General features: G+C 52.7%; 1 protein-coding gene across 1 annotated transcript in view; it reads right to left on the bottom strand.

The window, feature by feature from the left end:
• Window positions 1-10,388: 10,388 nt before the first annotated feature.
• Window positions 10,389-22,324, bottom strand: part of LOC145339383 (arf-GAP with Rho-GAP domain, ANK repeat and PH domain-containing protein 1-like) — a 68,966-nt gene continuing 57,030 nt past the window's right edge. The window contains exon 24 of the mRNA XM_080183828.1: window positions 10,389-10,725. Within this exon, the coding sequence (XP_080039954.1) occupies window positions 10,687-10,725 (39 nt within the window). The 3' untranslated portion in view covers window positions 10,389-10,686. The remainder of the gene's footprint in view (window positions 10,726-22,324) is intronic.

The following is a 22,324-nucleotide window of genomic DNA, read 5'->3' as shown; positions in this document are numbered from 1 at the left end:
CTTTTGGCAAGTCTCACATACAATAAAGTTAAAGCATATGGGATTGCGGGTAATGTCTTGAGAAAGCTGGTTAGTGGATAGGAAGCAAAGAGTTGGCATAAATGGGTCTTTTTCTGCTTGGCAGTCAGTGACTAGTGGGGCTCCACAGGTATCTGTGCTGGGACCCCAACTGTTCACATTATATATTAATGATTTGGAAGGGGGAACTAAATCTATTATCTGAAAATTTGCAGGTGATACAAAGTTGGGTGTGAGGGTGAGCTGTGAGGAGGATGCAGAGATGTTTCAGCGTGATTCGGACAGGCTGAGTGTGTGGGTATCTGCATGACAGATGCAGTATAATGTGGATAAATGTGAGGTTTACACTTTGGTAGCAATAATAGGAAGACAGATTATTATTTGAATGGGTGTAAATTGAGAGAGGCGGATACTCAGCGAGACCTTGGAGCCCTCGTGCATCAGTCGCTGAAAGTAAGCGCGCAGGTACAGCAGGCAGTAAAGAAGGCAAATGGTATGTTGGCCTTCATAGCGAGAGGATTTGAGTATAGGGATAGGGATGTTTTGCTGCAGTTGTATAGGGCGTTGGTGAGGCCACACCTGGAGTATTGTGTGCAGTTTTGGCCTCCTTATCTGAGGAAGGATGTTCCTTGCTATAGAGGGAGCACAGCGAAGGTTTACCAGGCTGATTCCTGGGATGGCAGCTCTGTCATATGAAGAGAGACTACGTCAGTTAGGAGTATATTCACTGGGGTTTGGAAGAGTGAGAGGGGATCTCATAAAAACTTATCAAATTCTAACAGGGTTAGACAGGGGAGATTCAGAAAGAATGTTCCCAATGGTGGGGGAGTCCAGAACTAGGGGGTCAGAGTTTGAGGATAAGGGGTAAACCTTTTAGAACTGAGGTGAGGAGAAATTTCTTCACCCAGAGGGTGGGGAATGTGTGGGATTCACTCCCACAGAAAGTATTTGAGGTTAAAATGTCTAATTTCAAGAAGGAATTAGATAGAGCTCTTGGGGCTAAAGGGATTGAGGGATATGGGGGGGGAGGGGAGTCAGGGTATTGAATTTGATGATTGGTGATGATCATAATGAATGGTGGGGCAGACCCAAAGGGCCAAATGGCCTAGTCCTGCTTCTAGTTTCTATGTTTCTAAGATAGTGACAGGATTGAATGATCATATAATCCTTACTGTGCAGAAGAAGGCCATTCAGCCCATCAAGGCAACACCAACAATAATCCCGCCCAGGCCCTATCCCCATAACCCCCATGTATTTACCCTAGCTAGTCCCCCTGACATGAAGAGGCAATTTAGCACGGCCAATCCACCTAACCTGCACATGTTCGGAATGTAGGAGGGAACCAGAGCACCTGGAGGAAGCCCACGCAGACACGGGGAGAATGTGCAAACTCCACACAGACAGTGAGCCATGACTGGAATTGAACCCAGGTCCCTGGCACCATGAGGCGGCAGGGCTAACCGCTGTACCACATGGCTGCCCTAAGGTAGACAAAGACAAGTTGTTCCCATTGGATGATGGTACAGGGGCTCAGGGGGAGACAGGTTTGATGTTTAGAGGGGGAGATACAGGGGGAGTGTGAGGGAGAATGATTCTACACAGCGAGTGGGGGAATGAGCTGGAACTCGCTGCCCACGAGGGGGGTGGAAGCCGAGACGATGAATGATTTCAAAAGGAAATTGGATGGGATCTTGAGAGAAATAAATCGGCAGAGTTACTGGGATAGAACAGGGGGAATGGGACTGACTGGATTACTGTGGAGACAGCAGAGATTCAATGGGCTGAATGGTCTCCTTCTGTACTGTAATGACTGGATGAATTGTCAAATGTTGTGGGTTAACAGCCAATGGTGATGATGGACTACGTTCCTGTGGTTCACCAGGGGGTTTTGAGCAGTAGGTTTGGTAGGGTGTCCCTGAGCCAGTAGTTCTGGATTCGAGTCCCACCCCAGGACTTGATAACCGAGGAACGTGCATTCGTAATGCGGCCAAACAGTAGTATAACAACCTGCCAAATGGGTCAATGAGAGTGGGGTTGGGGGGAGGTATCTCCAGGTCCAGCTGTGTTTGATGCAAAGGAGTACCCTCCATCTTTCATGTCTGGGTTCAGACTCGTGACCTGTTCCAGGAAGTGGCAGCTACGTAAGCCTCTGCATCTCTTGGTCTCCCTACTCTAGGAACACCTATGGAAATGCCTGGAGTTCACACATGGGCTAAGGCAGCTCATTATGCCCAATGTCTTTCTGAGCTTCTCACGCTCATTAAGCTGCTCTCCAAGGAGCTGCCTTCTCCCTGGTCCCTCACCCATCTCATCCTGTTTACCTGCTCTGGCCTGGCTTTTCCCTTCATCCTTTCTGAAATATTTTTATTCTCAAGGGGTGTGGGCAGTGCTGGCAAGGCCAAACAGAAATACCAACTGCCTGGTTCATTCTTGAAGGTGGAGAAGGTGGAGAAGGTGGTCAGGAAGGCATACGGCATGTTGCCTTCATCCGCCGGGGCACTGAGCTTAAAAATTGGCAAGTCACGTTGCAGCTTTATAGAACCTTAGTGAGGCCGCACTTGGAATATAGTGTTCAATTCTGGTCACCACACTACCAGAAGGATGTGGAGGCTTTGGAGAGGGTAGAGAAAAGATTTACCAGGATGTTGCCCCTGGTATGGAGGGCATTAGCTACGAGGAGAGGTTGGAGAAACTTGGTTTGTTCTTGGTTTGGAACGATGGAGGTTGAGGGGAGATCTGATAGAAGTCTACAAGATTATGAGGGGCAGAGTGGATAGTCAGAAGCTTTTTCCCAGGGTGGAAGAGTCAATTACGCGGGGGGGGGGGGCACAGGTTTAAGATGCGAGGGGCAAGGTTTAAAGGAGGTGTACGAGGCAGATTTTTTTACACAGAGAGTAGTGGGTATCTGGAACTCATTGCTGGGGGAGGGAGTGGAAGCAGATGCGATAGTGAGTTTGAAGGGGCATCTTGACAAATACATGAGTAGGATGGGGATAGAGGGATACGGTCCCCAGAAGGGTAGAGGGTTTTAGTTCAGTTGGGCAGTATGGTCAGTACAGGCTTGGAGGGCCGAAGGGCCTGTTCCTGTGCTGGAATTTTCTTTGTTCTTTCCTCCTTTTTCAGGAGCAGAATCACAGGATCATTACAGCACAGAAGGTGGCCATTTGGCCCATCATCATGTCTACACTGGATCTCCAAACGAGCCTTGTGATTTAGTGCCATTTCCCCTCTCCTTTCCCCCAGACCCCCTGCCCATTGCATCGATTTTAATGATCATCTGACGCCCTGTTGAATGTCTCGATTGAACCTGCCTCCAGCACACTCCCAGGCACAGCATTCCAGACCCCGACCACTCGGCATGGGAGAGAGTCTTGTCTTACGTCACATTTGCTTCTTTTGCAAGTCACTTTCAATCTGGGCCCTCTCGTTCTCCATCCTTTCACGATGGGGATCAGTTTCTCCCTATCCACTCTGTCCAGCCCCCTCGTGGATTTTATGTGTGTAATCATCTTTAGACAGTTACATGGTTAAGAGGGATATGGGCCAAACACGGGCAATTGGGTCTAGCTTAGGGGCTTAAAAAAAGGGGGCAGTTTGGACAAGTTGGACCAGAAGGCCTGTTTCCAAGCTGTAAACCTCTGTGATTCTAACACTTGCAGTAGGATGCCCAGAACATGGACAATATTTATGCATTAATTAAATATCACCTCCTCATTGTTAGATTCATTTATGTTTAATAATAATATCCCTCCCAAAATCCACAACCTTCACCCTCTAAAGGAACGAGCACCAGGCAGTGACCATCTCCAAAGAGAGAGGATCTAACCATGGCCAGTTAACATTCAATGGCATTGCCATTGCTGAATCCCCCACTGTCAGCGTCCTGGGGGTTACCATTGACCAGAAACTGGACCCAGCCATATAAATACTGTGGCTACCAGGGCAGGCCAGAGGCTGGGAATCCTGCGGCGAGGAACTCACCTCCTGACTCCCCCAAAAGGTCTGTCCACCATCTACAAGGCACAAGTCAGGGGTGTGATAGAATACTCTCCGGTTGCCAGTTTGACATCATCCAGGATAAAGCAGCCCCTCAATTGGCACCACACCCACAAACATTTAATCCCTTCCACTCTGACGCACGGTGACAGCCGTGTGTACCACCCGTAACTCACCAACTCGGGTGCAGGAACTCACCAAGGCTCCTTAGGCAGCACCTTCCAAATGACCATTACCATCTGGAAGGACCAGAGCAGCAGATACCTGGGAACACCCCCACCTGCAAGTTCCCCTCCAAGTCACCCACCATCCTGACTTGGAAACATAGATCTATAGAATGTACAGTGCAGAAAGAGGCCATTTGGCCCATCGAGCCTGCACCGATACATTGCTGTTCCGTCACTGCCACTGGGTCAAAACCCTGGAACTCCCTCCTCAGCAGCAGTGTGGATGTATGCCTATCTCGGGGACTGCAGCGGTTCAAGGCGGGGGCTCACCACAACCTTCTCAAGGGGCAATTAGGGACGGGCAATAAATGCTGGCCCGGCCAGTAATGCCCCCAGTGTGAACTGCGGGAACATTAGCTCCAAAGGTCACCCACATCCCCACCAAACACGCTACACTCGCCGCGCAGTGTGTGAAGGTGGGCACTTTGCGCTCAGAGAGGCCTGGGCTCTGAGTTCTGGTCAACGATTCCTTCTTCTCTGAAGGGGAAACATGGGATGATGGAGAGGATACCCTCTCGGAGGGAGCTGGGTGCCACTCACCTGTACACTCAGTCGGTCAGCGAGCGCCTGGCCAGTTGGTTTGCACGTTGCGACTGGGTCCTCCTCCTGGAACCTTCATCCCGTCTCCGGGTCACCACGCCTCTCTTTCTTTTCCTCAATCCTTTCCCAACACTCCCATAATTCTTTCCCACTGCCCTCCAGTGCTTTTGGCCCCCTGGGGTTGACGCTTCCGGTAAGTGCAGGAGCAATCAATGTCTGATTCCCTGAGACTCCAGGACAAACCTCCAGAACGACTGACAAGCCTCGGAGGAGATACCTCCACCACCCAGTGCCTGCTTCATGTTTATTTTAAGGGTGCCTCAATTAATGGGCGCAGATTTGAATCAAATACTCACACCCCCTGCCCCCCGGCCCACCTCACCCCAAGATGTTTGGAGGCAAGGTCAGGTTGTCAGTTTTTTATATATTTAGTCATATTCTTTACCTCGTGGGTTTTTTTTTTGTTTCACATCCAGCTTCGGTATCCATAGCAACGCTTGCAGGTCGCCATGGTAACGCCAGGCACTGGTCAAATCAAAGGCACTGTAACTTCATCACGTATTTAAGGGCCTACGTCTCCGGGAGATCACCCTGGCAACACTCCGGGGTAGTAATTTCGGTGTCTCCCTCCTCCTCCTCCTCCTCCTCCCATCTCCCCGACTGAGGTTAACGAGCTCCTCCTCACCACCGCCAAGTCTTCATTACCTCGAGTTTTCCACACACACGCACAGAAACAGGCCATTTGGCCCACCTGCCCCAAAGCTGGTGCTATCACATCCCAAAATGGCGCCCGAGCGAGGCCAATTCTTGCAACTGTGCCTAACACACCCTCTAATTCTATCTTTTACTCTCGATCTATGCTTTTAAAACTCAAAATCTTTTATCTTACATTAAGTTGATCTTTCTCTACACCCCTAGCTATGACTGTAACACTACATTCTGCACCCCTTCCTTTCCTTCTCTATGAACGGTATGCTTTGTCTTTTCACTGTGTACTAATAGACGTGGCAATAATAAATCAAACCAATCACAAGCCACCTTGTACATCTCACCCGATCAAGGTATCCTTCCGTTGACTGCTCTCTTATCAGAATGTGGTCCCTTTAAGGGGTGGTCCTCGGCGTGCCATGTGATCGGGCCGTGCCCTATGGAGCGTAGGCGTGAGAAGCCCTGGCCAATTGGGAGCCAGGGCGCGTCCTGGGACTGGGAGGGCCTCAGCTGGAGGCAGGGCAGAGAGAGCGGACCCGTGCAACCTTCAGCACGTAAACAGTTATTACAGCTTGATAAACCCTTCTTGTTGTTGGAGCCGCATTGGGTGGCCTCCAATCTTTTACACCCCTGTTGAATCCATTGAGACTGTTCCCCACCCTGTGGGAGCAAGTTCCACATCCACACTCTGCCTTCCTCTGCCTTCATTGGGCAGGGCACCGAGTTTAAAAACTGGCAAGTCACGTTGCAGCTCTATAGAACCTTAGCGAGGCCACACTTGGAATATAGTGTTCAATTCTGGTCGCCACGCTACCAGAAGGATGTGGAGGCTTTGGAGAGGGTAGAGAAAAGATTTACCAGGATGTTGCCCCTGGTATGGAGGGCGTTGGCTATGAGGAGAGGTTGGAGAAACTTGGTTTGTTCTCAGCGGAACGACGGAGGTTGAGGGGCGACCTGATAGAAGTCTACAAGATTATGAGAGGCATGGACAGAGTGGATAGTCAGAAGCTTTTTCCCAGGATGGAAGAGTCAATTCTAGGGGGCACAGGTTTAAGGTGCGAGGGGCAAAGTTTAAAGGACATGTACGAGGCAAGTTTTTACACAGAGGGTGGTGGGTGCCTGGAACCCATTGCCAGGAGAGCTAATGGAAACAGATACAATAGTGATTTTTAAGGAGCATCTGGACAAATACATGAATAGGATGGGAATAGAGGGATATGGTCCCCGGAAGGGTAGGGGGTTTTAGTTCAGTTGGGCAGCATGGTCGGTACAGGCTTGGAGGGCCGAAGGGCCTGTTCCTGTGCTGTAATTTTCTTTGTTCTCTGGATAAAGAGATTTCTTTTGAATTGCTGAGTGAATTTGTTAGTGACTATCTAATAAGAACATAAGAAATAGGAGCAGGAGTCGGCCATCTAGCCCTTCGAGCCTGCCCCGCCATTCAATAAGATCATGGTTGATCTGAAGTGGATCAGTTCCACTTTCCCGCTTTCTCCCCATAACCCTTAATTCCCTTGTCTATCAGAAACCTATCTACCTGTGACTTAAATATATTCAGCGAGGTAGCCTCCACCACTTCAACGGGCAGAGAATTCCAGAGATTCACCACCCTTTGAGTGAAGAAGTTCCTCCTCAACTCTGATCTAAACTGCGCCCCCCCCTCCTTATCTTGAGGCTGTGCCCTCTAGTCCTGCTATCCTTTCTAAGCGGGAAGAATCTCTCTACCTCTACCCTATCCATCCCCTTCATTATCTTATACGTCTCTATAAGATCCCCCCTCATCCTTCTAAACTCCAACGAGTACAGACGAGTAATATCGACAATCCCTTACCCTGGATCTCCCTCCCCCACTCCCCACCAAAAATATCCTGTTCTCTCCATCAGAAAGACATGTATTTATCTGGGAGTTTTGCTGATCCCTGGATTTTCCATCGAACGTTCCAGGCCGAGATGTGGGAATCGTGACATCAGTTTGCATACAGGAAGCTCACACCCACTGCGTTGCCGTCACGATCAGGGAATCAGTCTCGTGAGATATGGACTGAGGGATAACCGTTGGCCAGGAACACCAAGGAGGGACCCCGTGCTCCACTTCGAACCAGAGCCACGCGGTGTCCCCACACAGCCAGGCAGGGCCTCGGTTTAACAACTGCAACAGGGCAACACTCCATCCGCTTCGCACTGCAGCGGGCAGCCAGGATTATTTTTTGTGGCTTAAGTGTCTTGAATTGGGTCTTGATCCCAGATCAAAGAAAATTACAGCACAGGAACAGGCCCTTCGGCCCTCCAAGCCTGCACCGACCATGCTGCCCAACTGAACAAAAACTCTCTAACCTTCTGGGGACCATATCCCTCTATTCTCATCCTATTCACATATTTGTCAAGACGCCCCTGTAAAGTCACTAGCTCCCCCGGCAGCGAGTTCCAGGCACCCACTACTCTCTCTGTGAAAAAATCTGCCTCGTACATCTCCTTTAAGCCTTGCCCCTCACACCTTAAACCTGTGCCCCCCCTAGCAATTGACTCTTCCACCCTGGGGGAAAAGCTTCTGACTATCCACTCTGCCTCTCATAATCTTGTAGACTTCTATCAGGTCGCCCCTCGACCACAGTCGTTCCAGTGAGAACAAACCAAGTTTCTCCAAGTTCTCCTCACCTCTGACACCCAGGCAACATCCTGGTAAATCTTTTCTGTACCCTCTCCAAAGCCTCCACATCCTTCTGGCAACGTGGCGACCAGAATTGAACACTACATTCCAAGTTTGGTCTAGCTAACCTTGTGATTTAGGCGGTGAGATTGGGAGCCCTTCATAATTTTGAAGCCCTCTATCAAGTAACCACCACCCCCCACCCCCCCCACCCCCATCCGGCTCCTCTTCCCCACAGAAAAGAGCTCCAATCTGTTCATCTTTGCCTGAAAGCTACAACCTTCCATCTCTGACTATCCTGGCCAATCAGACACCTGGAAACATCACCTCTTTGGAGGTTTCCCTTCACCATCTTGATTTGGAAATACATCAGCCGTTCCTTCACTGGGTCAAAATCCTGGAACTCCCACCCTAACAGCACTGTGGGTGTACCTACACCACATGGACTGCAGCCATTCAAGAAGGCAGCTCACCACCATTTTCTCAAGGGGCAATTAGGGATGGACAATAGATGCTGACCGGCCAGCGATGTCCCACGTCCCGTAAACTAGTATTAAAAATATGTTCTATAAAGACTGGGGAAATTTGGCATGTCCGCTACTTCTCTCACCAACTTTTACAGATGCCCCATAGACAGCATTCTTTCTGGTTGGATCACAGCTTGGTCTGGGCTCCTGCTCTGCCCAGGGAACTACAAAAGATCATGAATGTAGCCCAATCCATCACTCAAACCAGCCTCCCATCCATTGACTCTGCCTACACTTCCCACTGCCTCGGGGAAAAGCAGTCAGCATAATTAAGGACCCCACACACCCCGGACATTCTCTCTTCCACCTTCTTCCATCGGGAAAAAGATACAAAAATCTGAGGTCCCGTACCGACCGACTCAAGAACAGCTTCTTCCCTGCTGCTGTCAGACTTTCGAATGGACCTACCTCGCATTAAGTTGATCTTTCTCTACACCCCGGCTGTAACACTACATTCTACACTCTGTCCTTTCCTTCTCTATGAACGGTATGTTTTGTCTGTTTAGCGCGCAAGAAGCAATACTTTTCACTGTATGTTAATACATGTGACAATAATAAATCTAATCCAATCCATAATGCCTCCGTATGAATTCCCTTTTGCAATCTGGAGACCGGAACAGTTCCAATCCCCCCTCCACTGACTGCATCGGGACACAAACAGTCTTGCTAATTGGAAGATTTTGCTGCAGTTTCGTCATAAATTCTGCTTCCTATTCCCAAGCGTCAGCTTCCCCCCCCCCACCCCACCCCACCACCCCATTCCCTGCCTGGCAAACCAACCCCCCCCACCACCACCCCCACCCCCTCAAACACCCTGCCCTGCTCCCACCCCACCCCACCCGGCAAACCAACCCCCCCCACCACCACCCCCTCATTCTCCCTCAAACACCCTGCCCTGCTCCCACCCCACCCCATATCCTACCTGACAACCCCACTCCACACCACCGCAGCACCCCCCCCAACACAAAACATCAAGTCACCCCTCACAACCTGCCTGGCAAACCCCCCCCCCCTCCCCACATCTCCCTTCCCGCCCCCCCCCCCCCCCCCCCCCCAACGCAAAAGAACATCCCCCCACGCACCCTCCCCTTCCTCCCAATCCCACACCCTGCCCGGCAACTCCCACCCCCTTCTCCTGCCACGTAAAACATCACCTTTCCCCCCACATCCCCCCCCCAAACACACTGCCTGGCAAACACCACCCCCCCCCACCCCCTCACCCCCTCATAAAAGAACACTCTTCCACACACCCAGCCGTCCCCCCCACACACACCTTGTCCTCCACTCCCCCTGCACCCCCTCCCCCTCCTGCACCCCCGCACCCACCCTGCACCCCCCTCCCCCTCCTGCACCCCCGCACCCCTCTCCCCCTCCTGCACCCCCCCTCCCCCTCCTGCACCCCCGCACCCACCCTGCACCCCCCCTCCCCCTCCCCCTCCTGCACCCCCGCACCCACCCTGCACCCCCCTCCCCCTCCTGCACCCCCGCACCCACCCTGCACCCCCCCTCCCCGTTCTGCACTCCCGCACCCACCCTGCACCCCCCCCCCTCCCCGTTCTGCACTCCCGCACCCACCCTGCACCCCCCCCACCACTCCAGGCCACTGTCAATATTCGCTCTGCTAATATACACAGGACACTAAAGACATGAAGTGATCGGGAGCTGTTTCCACTCCTGGATCTATTCACATGTGGTCTGGTGAGTCATACAGACTGACAAATTGCACAGTTTGAACATTAGAGAGTTAGGTTTGAATTAAATAAACTGGTTCTCAGCTTGCCTGGGCTGAAGGATAAAACAGATTGTAAAATATGTACAGCTTTCCGTTTAACATCTATACTACAACAGTTTTACAAAACAACGTATTAAAATCTTTTAAATAACAATGGCCTTCTCGCTGGCAATCGCTCCCAAACTCTCCCGATTCCATAGTGTCAGTTCTACAGTCGCAAGGGAATCGCGAAGAGTGACGGCCAAGAATAGTGGCTCATTCTTCATCTGGTCTTCCTTCTCTCTCCTCGGATAATCAATGTCTCTGGTCTACAGCTCCCAGATTCTCAGTCCCCTGGAATAGAAAGGGATCAGTTTAGTTGTCATTCCCGCCAACTTTCCCTTATTGTTTCTCAGCGAGAACAAGTTGTGAGCGGAAGTCTTTGTGCTTTGACCCCTGCTCTCCACGCTGTTAAAAAGCACACTCACAATTCACTCACGGCCTCCATGGATCACAGGGGAAGTAAAATTAAAGCAAAGTTTATTTATTAGTCACAAATAAGGCTTACATTAACACCGCAATGAAGTTCCAGTGAAATTCCCCTAGTCGCCACACTCCGGTGCCTATCCAGGTACACTATGGGAGAATTTAGCATGGCCAGTGCACCCTAACCAGCACATCTTTCGTACTGTGGGAGGAAACCAGAGCACCCAGAAGAAACCCATGCAGACACGGGGAGAATGTGCACACTGTGACCCAAGCTGGGGGTCGAACCGTGGCCCCAGGCACTGTGAGGCAGCAGGGCTAACCACTGTCCCACCCCCCAAGTTGAAGTTGGAAAAAACAGAAGTCCCGCCTCAGCCTGGTCTGGTTTTTGACACGGCACCCGAGGGTGACAAACATTCTCACATTTCTTTCAACAGAGAGAGATTCCAGCTAAAATCAGGAGTGATCTGGACACAGTAGATAGAGAGAAACTGTTCCCATTGGTGGAAGGAATAAAATCCAGAGGGCCCAAATAGAGGATGATTGTCTTAAGGAGACTCGAGGAGAAACTTCTTCACATAATGAGTGGTTAGGATCTGGAATGTACTGTCTGAGAGTGTGGTGGAGACAGATTCACACAGCGAGTGGTTAGAATCTGGAATGTACTGTCTGAGAGTGTGGTGGAGACAGATTCACACATAATGAGTGGTTAGGATCTGGAATGTACTGTCTGAGAGTGTGGTGGAGACAGATTCACACAGCGAGTGGTTAGGATCTGGAATGTACTGTCTGAGAGTGTGGTGGAGACAGATTCACACAGCAAGTGGTTAGGATCTGGAATGTACTGTCTGAGAGTGTGGTGGAGACAGATTCACACAGCGAGTGGTTAGGATCTGGAATGTACTGTCTGAGAATGTGGTGGAGACAGATTCACACAGCGAGTGGTTAGAATCTGGAATGTACTGTCTGAGAGTGTGGTGGAGACAGATTCACACAGCAAGTGGTTAGGATCTGGAATGTACTGTCTGAGTGTGTGGTGGAGATAGTAACGTAACAGAAAGAATTGACAGGGCATCACAGGGAAAGGCTATGGAGTGGGGCTAGCAGGGCTCCCCCTCCACGGACATGGCAGGTTGCCCCCCTCTGTGCTGCAACCCATCTCTAAGGTTCAATGCCAATTTGTGTTTGATCGTTCCTCCTATGCAAGAGCCTGGAACATTCACAGGAACCCATCCAAACCAGGAGCTCTCACTCAACTCACAGCCTTCCAGTCCTCACTATCTGTATTCTCTCCTTCCCACCCATTCCCAGGAGGAGATTGGGAATGTGACCATGTGGAGTGGACCAGGAGGAACGTGTCTCCAGCAATCAGTCCACCATGTCTCCCGGCTGTGTCTCAGCGCTTTCGTGGGTGTGGAACCTTGTGATGTTTAGTTATTCAATGTTTGATTGTGTGTCTGGGCAGTGCACTTGGCTCGGTAAACACAGTAAGAAGTCTCACAACACCAGGTTAAAGTCCAACAGGTTTATTTGATAGGAAACCCACTCAGTATTCTGTAAACTGTGTGTGTCTTTATATGTCTCTGTTTGTGAGCAGAACTCACCTGACGAAGGGGAAAACCCCGAAAGCTTGTGGGTTTACTATCAAATAAACCTGTTGGACTTTAACCTGGTGTGAGAGACTTCTTACTGTGTTTACCCCAGTCCAACACCGGCATCTCCACATTTTGATTCGGTAAGGAGAGAGAGGGAGGCTGCACTGACACTGGGTGATCAAAGCATGGCAGTGGTCTAAATATAACCCATATTAAACACCCGGGGTGTGTCATCTCTGCATATCGCCAAGGCATAAAACAGTAGAGACTCAAAACTTAATGATTTGCATCAATAAGATCATGCGTAGTTGGAGCAAGGTAGGCCATTCAGCCCCTCGGGTCTGGTCCCTCATTCAGTAAAATCGGGCTGATCTGATTGTGGTCTTAGCTCCACTCTCCCATCTGTCCCCCGTTACCCTCCCCTCCCCGTGTCCATCAGATCTCTAACTCCGCATTGAATCTACTTCTTTGAATGTGATCCAGGCAGGTGTGAGCACGGAGATTTGAATCAGTAAACAGCCCGGGGTGTTAGCAGGCCCCTGTTGGATTCGGAGCTTCGGTTTCCTGGGCAGGGGCCAGTGTCAGGGTCGAGCAAAGATCAGCATCTCGATCCATCGATCGCTCAGGGTCAACGTCAAACTCACAGCCGTCATCTGAATCGGGATCCACAGCTAGTTTCAGCTCAGGGGTCAGATTCCAGGAGTTTGCGGGTTGTAGTCAGTGTGGCACGGTGGTCAGCACTGCTGCCTCACAGCGCCAGGGACCCGGGTTCGATTCCCAGCTCAGCCTGTGTGGAATTTGCACATTCTCCCCGTGTCTGCGTGGGTTACCTCCGGGTGCTCCGGTTTCCTCCCACAGCCCGAAAGACGTGCTGGTTAGGGTGCGCTGGCCGTGCTAAATTCTCCCTCTGTGTGCCCGGAGTGCGGCGGCTGGAGGATTTTCACAGTAACTCCATTGCAGTGTTAATGTAAGCCTACCCGTGACACTAATAAAATGAACTTGTGACCCATAAATAAATTCTTTTTTAAAAATGTAAACAAAACAGTGTCAGGGGGAGTAGCGAGGGTAAATGTATGGGGGTAGGGCCCGGGTGCGATTGTGGTGGGTGCAGACTCGATGGGCTGAATGGCCTCTCTCTGCATTGTAGCATTCTACGATTCAATGAGAGAGTGGACTGCAGTCGGGGTCAGTTCCTGGCCAATTTCTATTCTCACCTTAATAATACGCCAGGTTTTCAAACCTTCTTAAAGATCTAGAAAACAGTAAAGTTCAATTAGCCATAAAATTACACCAGGAAATTTCATCACCTCACCTCCTGTAACTCTGGGCCTTTTCAGAATAACTCCCCTCCTCTCCAATGGCCTCCTAGGTGGCCTCCACCATCAGGGGGTTTTACGTACAGTCACCTGGCAGCCATCTCCATGGTAACCAGAGGCAGAACACCGTGAGGTGGACATTGCTCCCTTTGTCCACCTCGTCCTCGGCAACCTGCCCAGCGCCACTCCCATCGGACCCCGCCATGTACCCTGCCGCTGAAGGGTTCTCTATAACCTGGGAGCCTCTTGTCCCAGAATCACTCAGATATCCCCACCTCCACCTGCGCTCAGCTCCCAGTGCCCTCACAGGGAAACCAAACCGTCCATCACAGCAGGTCAGAGGTTAGGTATTCCTGTGGTGAGTAACTCACCTCCTGACTCCCCAAAGCCTGTCCACCATCGACAAGGACACAAATCAAGAGTGTGATGGAAAACTCCCCACCTGCCTGGATGGGTGCGGCTCCAACAACACCCAGGACAAAGTCTGCTTTATTGTTACCCCTTCCACAAATATTCACTCCCTCCACCACCAACCCTCAGTAGCAGCCGTGGGTACCATCTACAAGATGCACTGCAGCAACTCACCAAAGATCCTTCCACACCCAAGACCACTTCCATCTAGAAGGACGAGGGCAGCGGACACATGGGGAACACCACCACCACCTGCAAGCCACTCACCATCCTGACTTGGGAATATATCACCCGTTCCTTCGCTGTCGCCGGGTCAAAATCCTGGAACTCCCTGCCTAACAGCACTGCGGGTGTACCTACACCACATGGACTGCAGCGATTCAAAAAGGCAGCTCACCCACCACCTTCTCAAGGGTAATTATAGATGGACAGTAAGAAAGTTGGCCCAGCCAGTGACATCCACATCCCCTGGACAATATATTTTTTTAAAATATGGTGAATGGTTTGCTGTCAGACGTGGCTCAGACGTAGCTCCAAGTGGGACGGCTTGTGAATTCAAGTCATTCTCCAGAGTGCCCTCCGGGTGTTGTATGGGGGGGGGTGGTGTGCTCCACTTCTGGAGATATTTTCTTTTGGAGGAGATACGAAGTCAAGACTCTGCCTGACCTCTCGAGCAGGATGGAAGTCTCGGTGCTGCCTTAGCCTCATCAGGAGATGAAGCTCACACTTCCTGAATGAATTAAAGGCACCTACCTTTGCGTGGTTTGAACCAGACAAGATGCTTGCTCCTGCTTCTACCCAAGCCCACCACAACACTGTGAATCCAGACATCAATCATTAAAAACCTCTCTCCCCCCCCTTCTCAACCCCACCCAGAAAACGACAAAGCATCTCATGCAACTGAATCAGCAATTAACCAGCAATCAAACTTTGACTGATTTGGTGTGTAGGCTGTCTACTCCGGCTGGGGTGAGGGGCTGGGGTGAGGGGGTGGGGGGTTAATTTCAAAGCATTTCCAATCCACGTGGAGCGGATTTTTGTCCGGATCTGAGATCGGGTTCAATCCGGATCGAGTTTATTCCAGATCGGCGACTGGGAGTTCAGGGCAGACTTATCTCGATTATTGTGTTTCTCCCCAGTCTGAATGTCCCAGTCTGTCTGCTCGCTCCAGAGACAATAACAGAGTCAATGCAGCACAGGAGGCCATTTGGCCCATCGAGTCCATGCCAGCTCCCCAGGGAGCTATTCAAAGACTAGAAAGTACAGCAGATGACCCTTCCTCGGGCTAGACTCCAAACGTTAGCTCGTCCACAGACACTGTCAGACCCGCTGAGATTTTCCAGCATTTTCCGTTCCCATAGAACACTACAGCTCAGAAACAGGCCTTTTGGCCCTTCTTGTCTGTGCTGAACCATTTTTTGCCCAGTCCCACTGACCTGCACTTGGACCATATCCCCCCACACCCCTCTCAACCATGAACCCGTCCAAGTTTTTCTTAAATGTTAAATGGGAGCCCCCATTTATCGCTTTATCCGGCAGCTCGTTCCACACTCCCACCACTCTCTGTGTGAAGAATTCCCCCCCCCCCTAATATTCCCTTTAAACATTTCCCCCAGATTCCCCCTGAATTGTTTCAGATTCCAGCGTCTGCAGTATTTTGCGTTTATTTCGTTAAAAAATTACAGCACAGGAACAGGCCCTTCGGCCCTCCAAGCCTGTGCTGGTCACGATGCCTGAACTAAACTAAAAAGAATGCCTTCTGCCCTTACTCAGTCCGTATCCCTCTGCTCCCTCCCTATTCACGTACCTATCCAGGCACCTCTGAAATGTTGCTAATGTGCCTGTTTCCACACCCCCCCCCCAACACCCCCCACGCCCGCCCCGGCAGACGTGGCTCGGTGGGTACACATTCTGCTCCGGGAGAGACGGGTTGTGGGCTCAGGTCGCTCTCCAGAGATCTGAACCCATGATCTAGGTTTACCCTCCCGGTGTGGTACAGGGGGACGAGGAGGGAGGACGGGGGTAGGGGGCAGGCGGGGTTGGGGGCAGGCGGGGTTGGGGGCAGGCGGGGTTGGGGGCAGGCGGGGTTGGGGGCAGGCGGGGTTGGGGGCAGGCGGGGTGGGGGGAAGGCGGGGTGGGGGGAAGGCGGGGTGGGGGGAAGGCGGGGTGGGGGGAAGGCGGGGTGGGGGGAAGGCGGGGTGGGGGGAAGGCGGGGTGGGGGGAAGGCGGGGTGGGGGGAAGGCGGGGTGGGGGGAAGGCGGGGTGGGGGGAAGGCGGGGTGGGGGGAAGGCGGGGTGGGGGGAAGGCGGGGTGGGGGGAAGGCGGGGTGGGGGGAAGGCGGGGTGGGGGGAAGGCGGGGTGGGGGGAAGGCGGGGTGGGGGGAAGGCGGGGTGGGGGGAAGGCGGGGTGGGGGGAAGGCGGGGTGGGGGGAAGGCGGGGTGGGGGGAAGGCGGGGTGGGGGGAAGGCGGGGTGGGGGGAAGGCGGGGTGGGGGGAAGGCGGGGTGGGGGGAAGGCGGGGTGGGGGGAAGGCGGGGTGGGGGGAAGGCGGGGTGGGGGGAAGGCGGGGTGGGGGGAAGGCGGGTGGGGGGAAGGGGGTGTGGGGGGAAGGGGGTGTGGGGGGGAAGGGGGTGTGGGGGGGAAGGGGGGGTGGGGGGGAAGGGGGGGGTAGGGGGAAGGGGGGGTAGGGGGAAGGGGGGGTAAGGGGGAAGGGGGGGGTAAGGGGGAAGGGGGGGGGTAAGGGGGAAGGGGGGGGTAAGGGGGAAGGGGGGGGGTAAGGGGGAAGGGGGGGGTAAGGGGGAAGGGGGGGGTAAGGGGGAAGGGGGGGGTAAGGGGGAAGGGGGGGGTAAGGGGGAAGGGGGGGTAAGGGGGAAGGGGGGGGTAAGGGGGAAGGGGGGGGTAAGGGGGAAGGGGGGGGTAAGGGGGAAGGGGGGGGTAAGGGGGAGGGGGGGGGGGGTGCTCCAGCTCCACTTCCGACAGTGCCACCTTTCAGGTGAGACATTAAATCGACACTCTGTCAGTCACCCCCATTCCCTCGTTCAATCCCGTAGTCTTCAGCTTCCCCATCCAATTTCCTTCCAAAATTCCTGACCACGTCTGCTTCTCACAACCCCTTGGCCCCTCCTGAGGAATGTTCTAGATCTCTCCTAGTTCCCTGGTTTGGAACGTTCCAGATTGCCCCATCAATCGGTTCCTCCCTATCCCTGGGTCATTCCCCAGCTTGGAGCTGGGATGGCCCACAGTCCCACAGCATTCGGAGCGGGGGGGATTCCCCCGGACAGTTCAGCAAAACAGTCAAAGCCTTGATTCCACTTCCCAAATCGGACCCGGATTAGATGATTTATCCCGATTGGACAGATGCAGCAAGAGTGTAATTAAGCGAGAGTGAGATGGTGGCGTAATGACCCTGGGCTGAGTAATCCCGAGACCCCACACCGTAAAGCTCTGGGGACCCGGGTTCAAACCCCACCACGGCAGCAGGTGGAATTTAAACTCAATTAATAATTTCAATTGGTTAATTAAAAAAATCTGGAATAGAACAAGTCTCAGTAATGGTGACAATAAAACTATCATCTGGTTGTCGGAAAAACCCATCTGGTTTCACTATTATCCTTTAGGGAAGGAAATCTGCCGTCCTTACCCGGTCTGGCCTACTTGTGACTCCAGTCCCACAGCAACGCGGTTGAGTCTTAACTGCCCCTCTGAAATGGCCGAGTGAGGCACTCAGTTCAATGGGGCAATTAGGGATGGGCAATAAATGCTGGTCCAGCCAGCAACACCCACATCCCAAGACAAGGAACTTAACAACAGCTTTGAGTTGGGAATGGATGTCGGCACGGAAATCTCCCTTTTACCCATTGGGAGATCCTCGGAATCAGAATTCTTGGAGTGGCACAGTGGTTAGCACCGCTGCCTCACAGTGCCAGGGACCCGGGTTCGATTCCCGGCTTGGGTCTTGTGTGGAGTTTGCACGTTCTCCCCGTGTCTGCGTGGGTTTCCTCCGGGTGCTCCGGTTTCCTCCCACAGTCCGAAAAGACGTGCTGGTTGATTGGCTATGATAAGTTGCCCCTTTGTGAAAGGGGTATTAGCTAGGGTAAGTACGTGTACGTGGGGTTATGAGGGTTAGGCCTGGGTGGCATTGCGTCGGCGCAGACTCGATGGGCCGAAAGGCCTCCTTCTGCATTGTAGGGATTCTAGGAAAATTATTTCCGCACGGTATGGGTAATAAACATTTACAGAAGCACTAATTCACGATCCTGGAATAATCTTGCTGATGGGAGACACAGATTTAGGTTCTAGTTTAGGCAAATTTGGAACAATTGCTGGGAATGGAATGTTATCCCGGGATGTGTCGGGGTTTTATGGTCCAGCTCCCAGCTCAAACACTGTGTTTGGGAATAGGGATGAGAATTGTTAAACTAAGTCATTCTTTAAGCGGGAGCCAACGTGGGGCTCAGTTAGCACAGGAGCAATCAGGGAATAGAAACTAGTTACAACATGAGTGAGAGATACCATAGAAAGGTTACAGTACAGAAGGAGGCCATTCAGCCCATCTTGTCCATGAAAGCCCAAGGACAGGATGGTGGCAGAGTGGTTAGCACTGCTGCCTCACAGTGCTAGGGATCTGGATTTGATTCCCAGCTCAGGTCACTGTCTGTGCGGAGTCTGCACATTCTCACCGTGTCTGCGTGGGTTTCCTCCCGCAGTCCGATAGACGTGCGGGTTGGGTGCACTGGCCGTGCTAAATTGCCCCTTAGTGTCGGGGGGGTTAGAAGGGTGGTAAATGAGGGTTATGGGAATAGGGCTTGGGTTGGATTGTGGTCGGTCCAGACTCAATGGGCCAAATGGCCTCCTTCTGCACTGTAGGTGACACCAGGTGCCCTTCCTCAAGGTTAGTTTTATGGAGTGGGGAAGGTGGAAGGACAGCGAGTTCCGTACAGGGAATGTGGCAGGGATGAGGGTCTGAGTGGGTGGGCCCTCTCCCGCTAGGTGACTGCCTCCTGTCCACGTGTGAGCCTGAGTGATCCGCTAACACAGAGCAACCTGAGAGTGGAAGCTATGGGCCTCAGTGCCCTGCCAGCTGGTCAGTGCCCTGCCAGCTGGTTTCCTTATCCAGGGACTTGTTTCCAGGGAAGTGGGGCAGCAGGGATCAGCCAGGGTTACAGAATAATGCCCCCCTCAGCACACTACACAAATCAATTCCAATCCAGCAGATAAATATTAAATATCAGACGGATTGTCCGATACACAGCACATCGAGGCAGGAAAGCTCACAGCACAGAAACAGGCTGAGAGAGGAAAAAGCAAAATAAACTGACATTCTCTCTATGAAACTCCAGTAAGCAATGGGAATGCGAGAGCCAGAGAGAGAAAAGAGCCAGGAGAAAGCAGCAGAAAGAAAGAGAGTGGCAGAAAGAGAGTGAATGACAGAAGGAGAGAGAGAGACAGAAAGAAGAGAGAGGGGGAGAGGCAGAGAGACAGAGAGAGAGAGGGAGACACACACACAGAGAAACAAAGGGAGAGGGAGACAGAGACAGACAGAGAGATACAGAGCCAGAGAAATAGAGACAAAGAGAGAGACAGAAAGGAAAATAGAGAGAGAGAGAGGGGGAGAGACAGAGAGAGAGAGGGGGAGAGACAGAGAGAGAGAGGGGGAGAGACAGAGAGAGAGAGGGGGAGAGACAGAGAGAGAGAGGGGGAGAGACAGAGAGAGAGAGGGGGGGAGAGACAGAGAGAGAGAGGGGGGGAGAGACAGAGAGAGAGAGGGGGGGAGAGACAGAGAGAGAGAGGGGGGAGAGACAGAGAGAGAGAGGGGGGGAGAGACAGAGAGAGAGAGGGGGGGAGAGACAGAGAGAGAGAGGGGGGGAGAGACAGAGAGAGAGAGGGGGGAGAGACAGAGAGAGAGAGGGGGGGAGAGACAGAGAGAGAGAGGGGGGGAGAGACAGAGAGAGAGAGGGGGGGAGAGACAGAGAGAGAGAGGGGGGAGAGACAGAGAGAGAGAGGGGGGAGAGACAGAGAGAGAGAGGGGGGGAGAGACAGAGAGAGAGAGGGGGGAGAGACAGAGAGAGAGAGGGGGGAGAGACAGAGAGAGAGAGGGGGGGAGAGACAGAGAGAGAGAGGGGGGGAGAGACAGAGAGAGAGAGGGGGGGAGAGACAGAGAGAGAGAGGGGGGGAGAGACAGAGAGAGAGAGGGGGGGAGAGACAGAGAGAGAGAGGGGGGGAGAGACAGAGAGAGAGAGGGGGGGAGAGACAGAGAGAGAGAGGGGGGGAGAGACAGAGAGAGAGAGGGGGGAGAGACAGAGAGAGAGAGGGGGGGAGAGACAGAGAGAGAGAGGGGGGAGAGACAGAGAGAGAGAGGGGGGGAGAGACAGAGAGAGAGAGGGGGGGAGAGACAGAGAGAGAGAGGGGGGGAGAGACAGAGAGAGAGAGGGGGGGAGAGACAGAGAGAGAGAGGGGGGGAGAGACAGAGAGAGAGAGGGGGGGAGAGACAGAGAGAGAGAGGGGGGGAGAGACAGAGAGAGAGAGGGGGGAGAGACAGAGAGAGAGAGGGGGGGAGAGACAGAGAGAGAGAGGGGGGAGAGACAGAGAGAGAGAGGGGGGAGAGACAGAGAGAGAGAGGGGGAGAGACAGAGAGAGAGAGGGGGAGAGACAGAGAGAGAGAGGGGGAGAGACAGAGAGGGGGAGAGACAGAGAGACGGAGAGACAGAGAGACAGAGAGGGAGAGAGACAGAGAGGGAGAGAGACAGAGAGGGAGAGAGACAGAGAGGGAGAGAGACAGAGAGGGAGAGAGACAGAGAGGGAGAGAGGGAGAGAGAAACAGAGAGACAGACAGAGAAAGAGAGAGAGAGAAATAGAGACAAAGAGAGAGTGAGAGGGAGAGAGAGAGAGCCAGAAATCAGAAATGTCAGCAATCAATCAATTTTCTTTAATTTTTCCCAGCAATCCTTTGTCACGAGCAGAGCCCTGTGTGAGCTGAGTCTGGCACTGTGAGGCCAACATTAATAATTCCCCATAATTAAACAGAGTGCAGGCCAGTTCAACAAGGTCTTACAGAGAGGAAGGCTCTTTGCTGTTCACTCGCCCTCAGTTACACACTGTGAGAGCTCCAGGGTACCGTTCCCACATTCTCTGTAATAACCATCACAACCCACAGTCACGCGCTCACAGAGAAACCCGTCAGCTCTGCTCCGAAAATAATCCGGGCACCACATCCTCCAGCTCGGTGGCTCTCCCTTCCGTCCGGTGAAGGATTCTGGGGCCACGGGCACCGCGTAGAGTTCAAGTACAGATCACTCCCAATCTACCTGAACGACAGAACAGCTTGGAGGGGCCAAATGGCCTCCAAGCGACCTTCCTAATCTCACAGAGAGAACGATTGTACAGCAGAATGATGGGTGAACTCTTGGGATACATTTAGATAGCGCCTGCCACAACCTGGGGGCATCAGTGTGTTTCCCCAGCTAGGGAAGCCTTTTGGAAATATAGGCAGGGTGGTCAGGTCTGAAACACGGCAGCCATGTTGTGCATAGCAAGATCCCACTACATGATCACCGCCATTTAGTGGCTGTCTGTTGACTGAGGACAATCGGGAGAAGAACTCCGCTCTTTTTCAAAACTAGTGGCAGTGGGATCTTTCACACCCACTGGGAGCTCAAGGATAGTAGGATCAAGGGGCTGAATGGCCTACTCCTGCTGTCATGGTCCAGAGAGGGGGGCTTGGTTTTAGTATCTTCTCTGAAAAACGGCACCTCTGACAGTGCTGCACTCCCTCTATCCACACTGGGAGTGTCAGCCAGGAATCTTCTGCTCAAGTCTCCATAGCGGGATTCGAATGCACGACCTTCAGGGTCCAAGGCCAGTGGGGTGGCACAGGTGGTTAGATTCCGAGGGGGCTTCACTGGGTGGATGCTGAGGGGATGTCCCCCCTCGTGGCGGAATCTAGAACCAGGGGCACAGTTCAAAAATAACGCACCTTCCATTATGTATAACTGGGTGGCACAGCGGTGAGCACTGCTGACTCACAGCGCCAGGGAGCCGGGTTCGATTCCCGGCTTGGTCACTGTCTGTGTGGAGTCTGCATGTTCTTCACGTGTCTGCGTGGGTTTCCTCCAGGTGCCCCGGTTTCTTCCCACAGTCCGAAAAAAGTG

Source organism: Carcharhinus amblyrhynchos, unplaced genomic scaffold, assembly GCF_965287045.1.
Source record: "Carcharhinus amblyrhynchos unplaced genomic scaffold, sCarAmb.v2.hapA scaffold_436, whole genome shotgun sequence".
Lineage (NCBI taxonomy): Eukaryota > Metazoa > Chordata > Chondrichthyes > Carcharhiniformes > Carcharhinidae > Carcharhinus > Carcharhinus amblyrhynchos.
The sequence above is the reverse complement of the archived record's forward strand: the minus strand, read 5'-3'. Positions and strand labels throughout refer to the sequence as shown.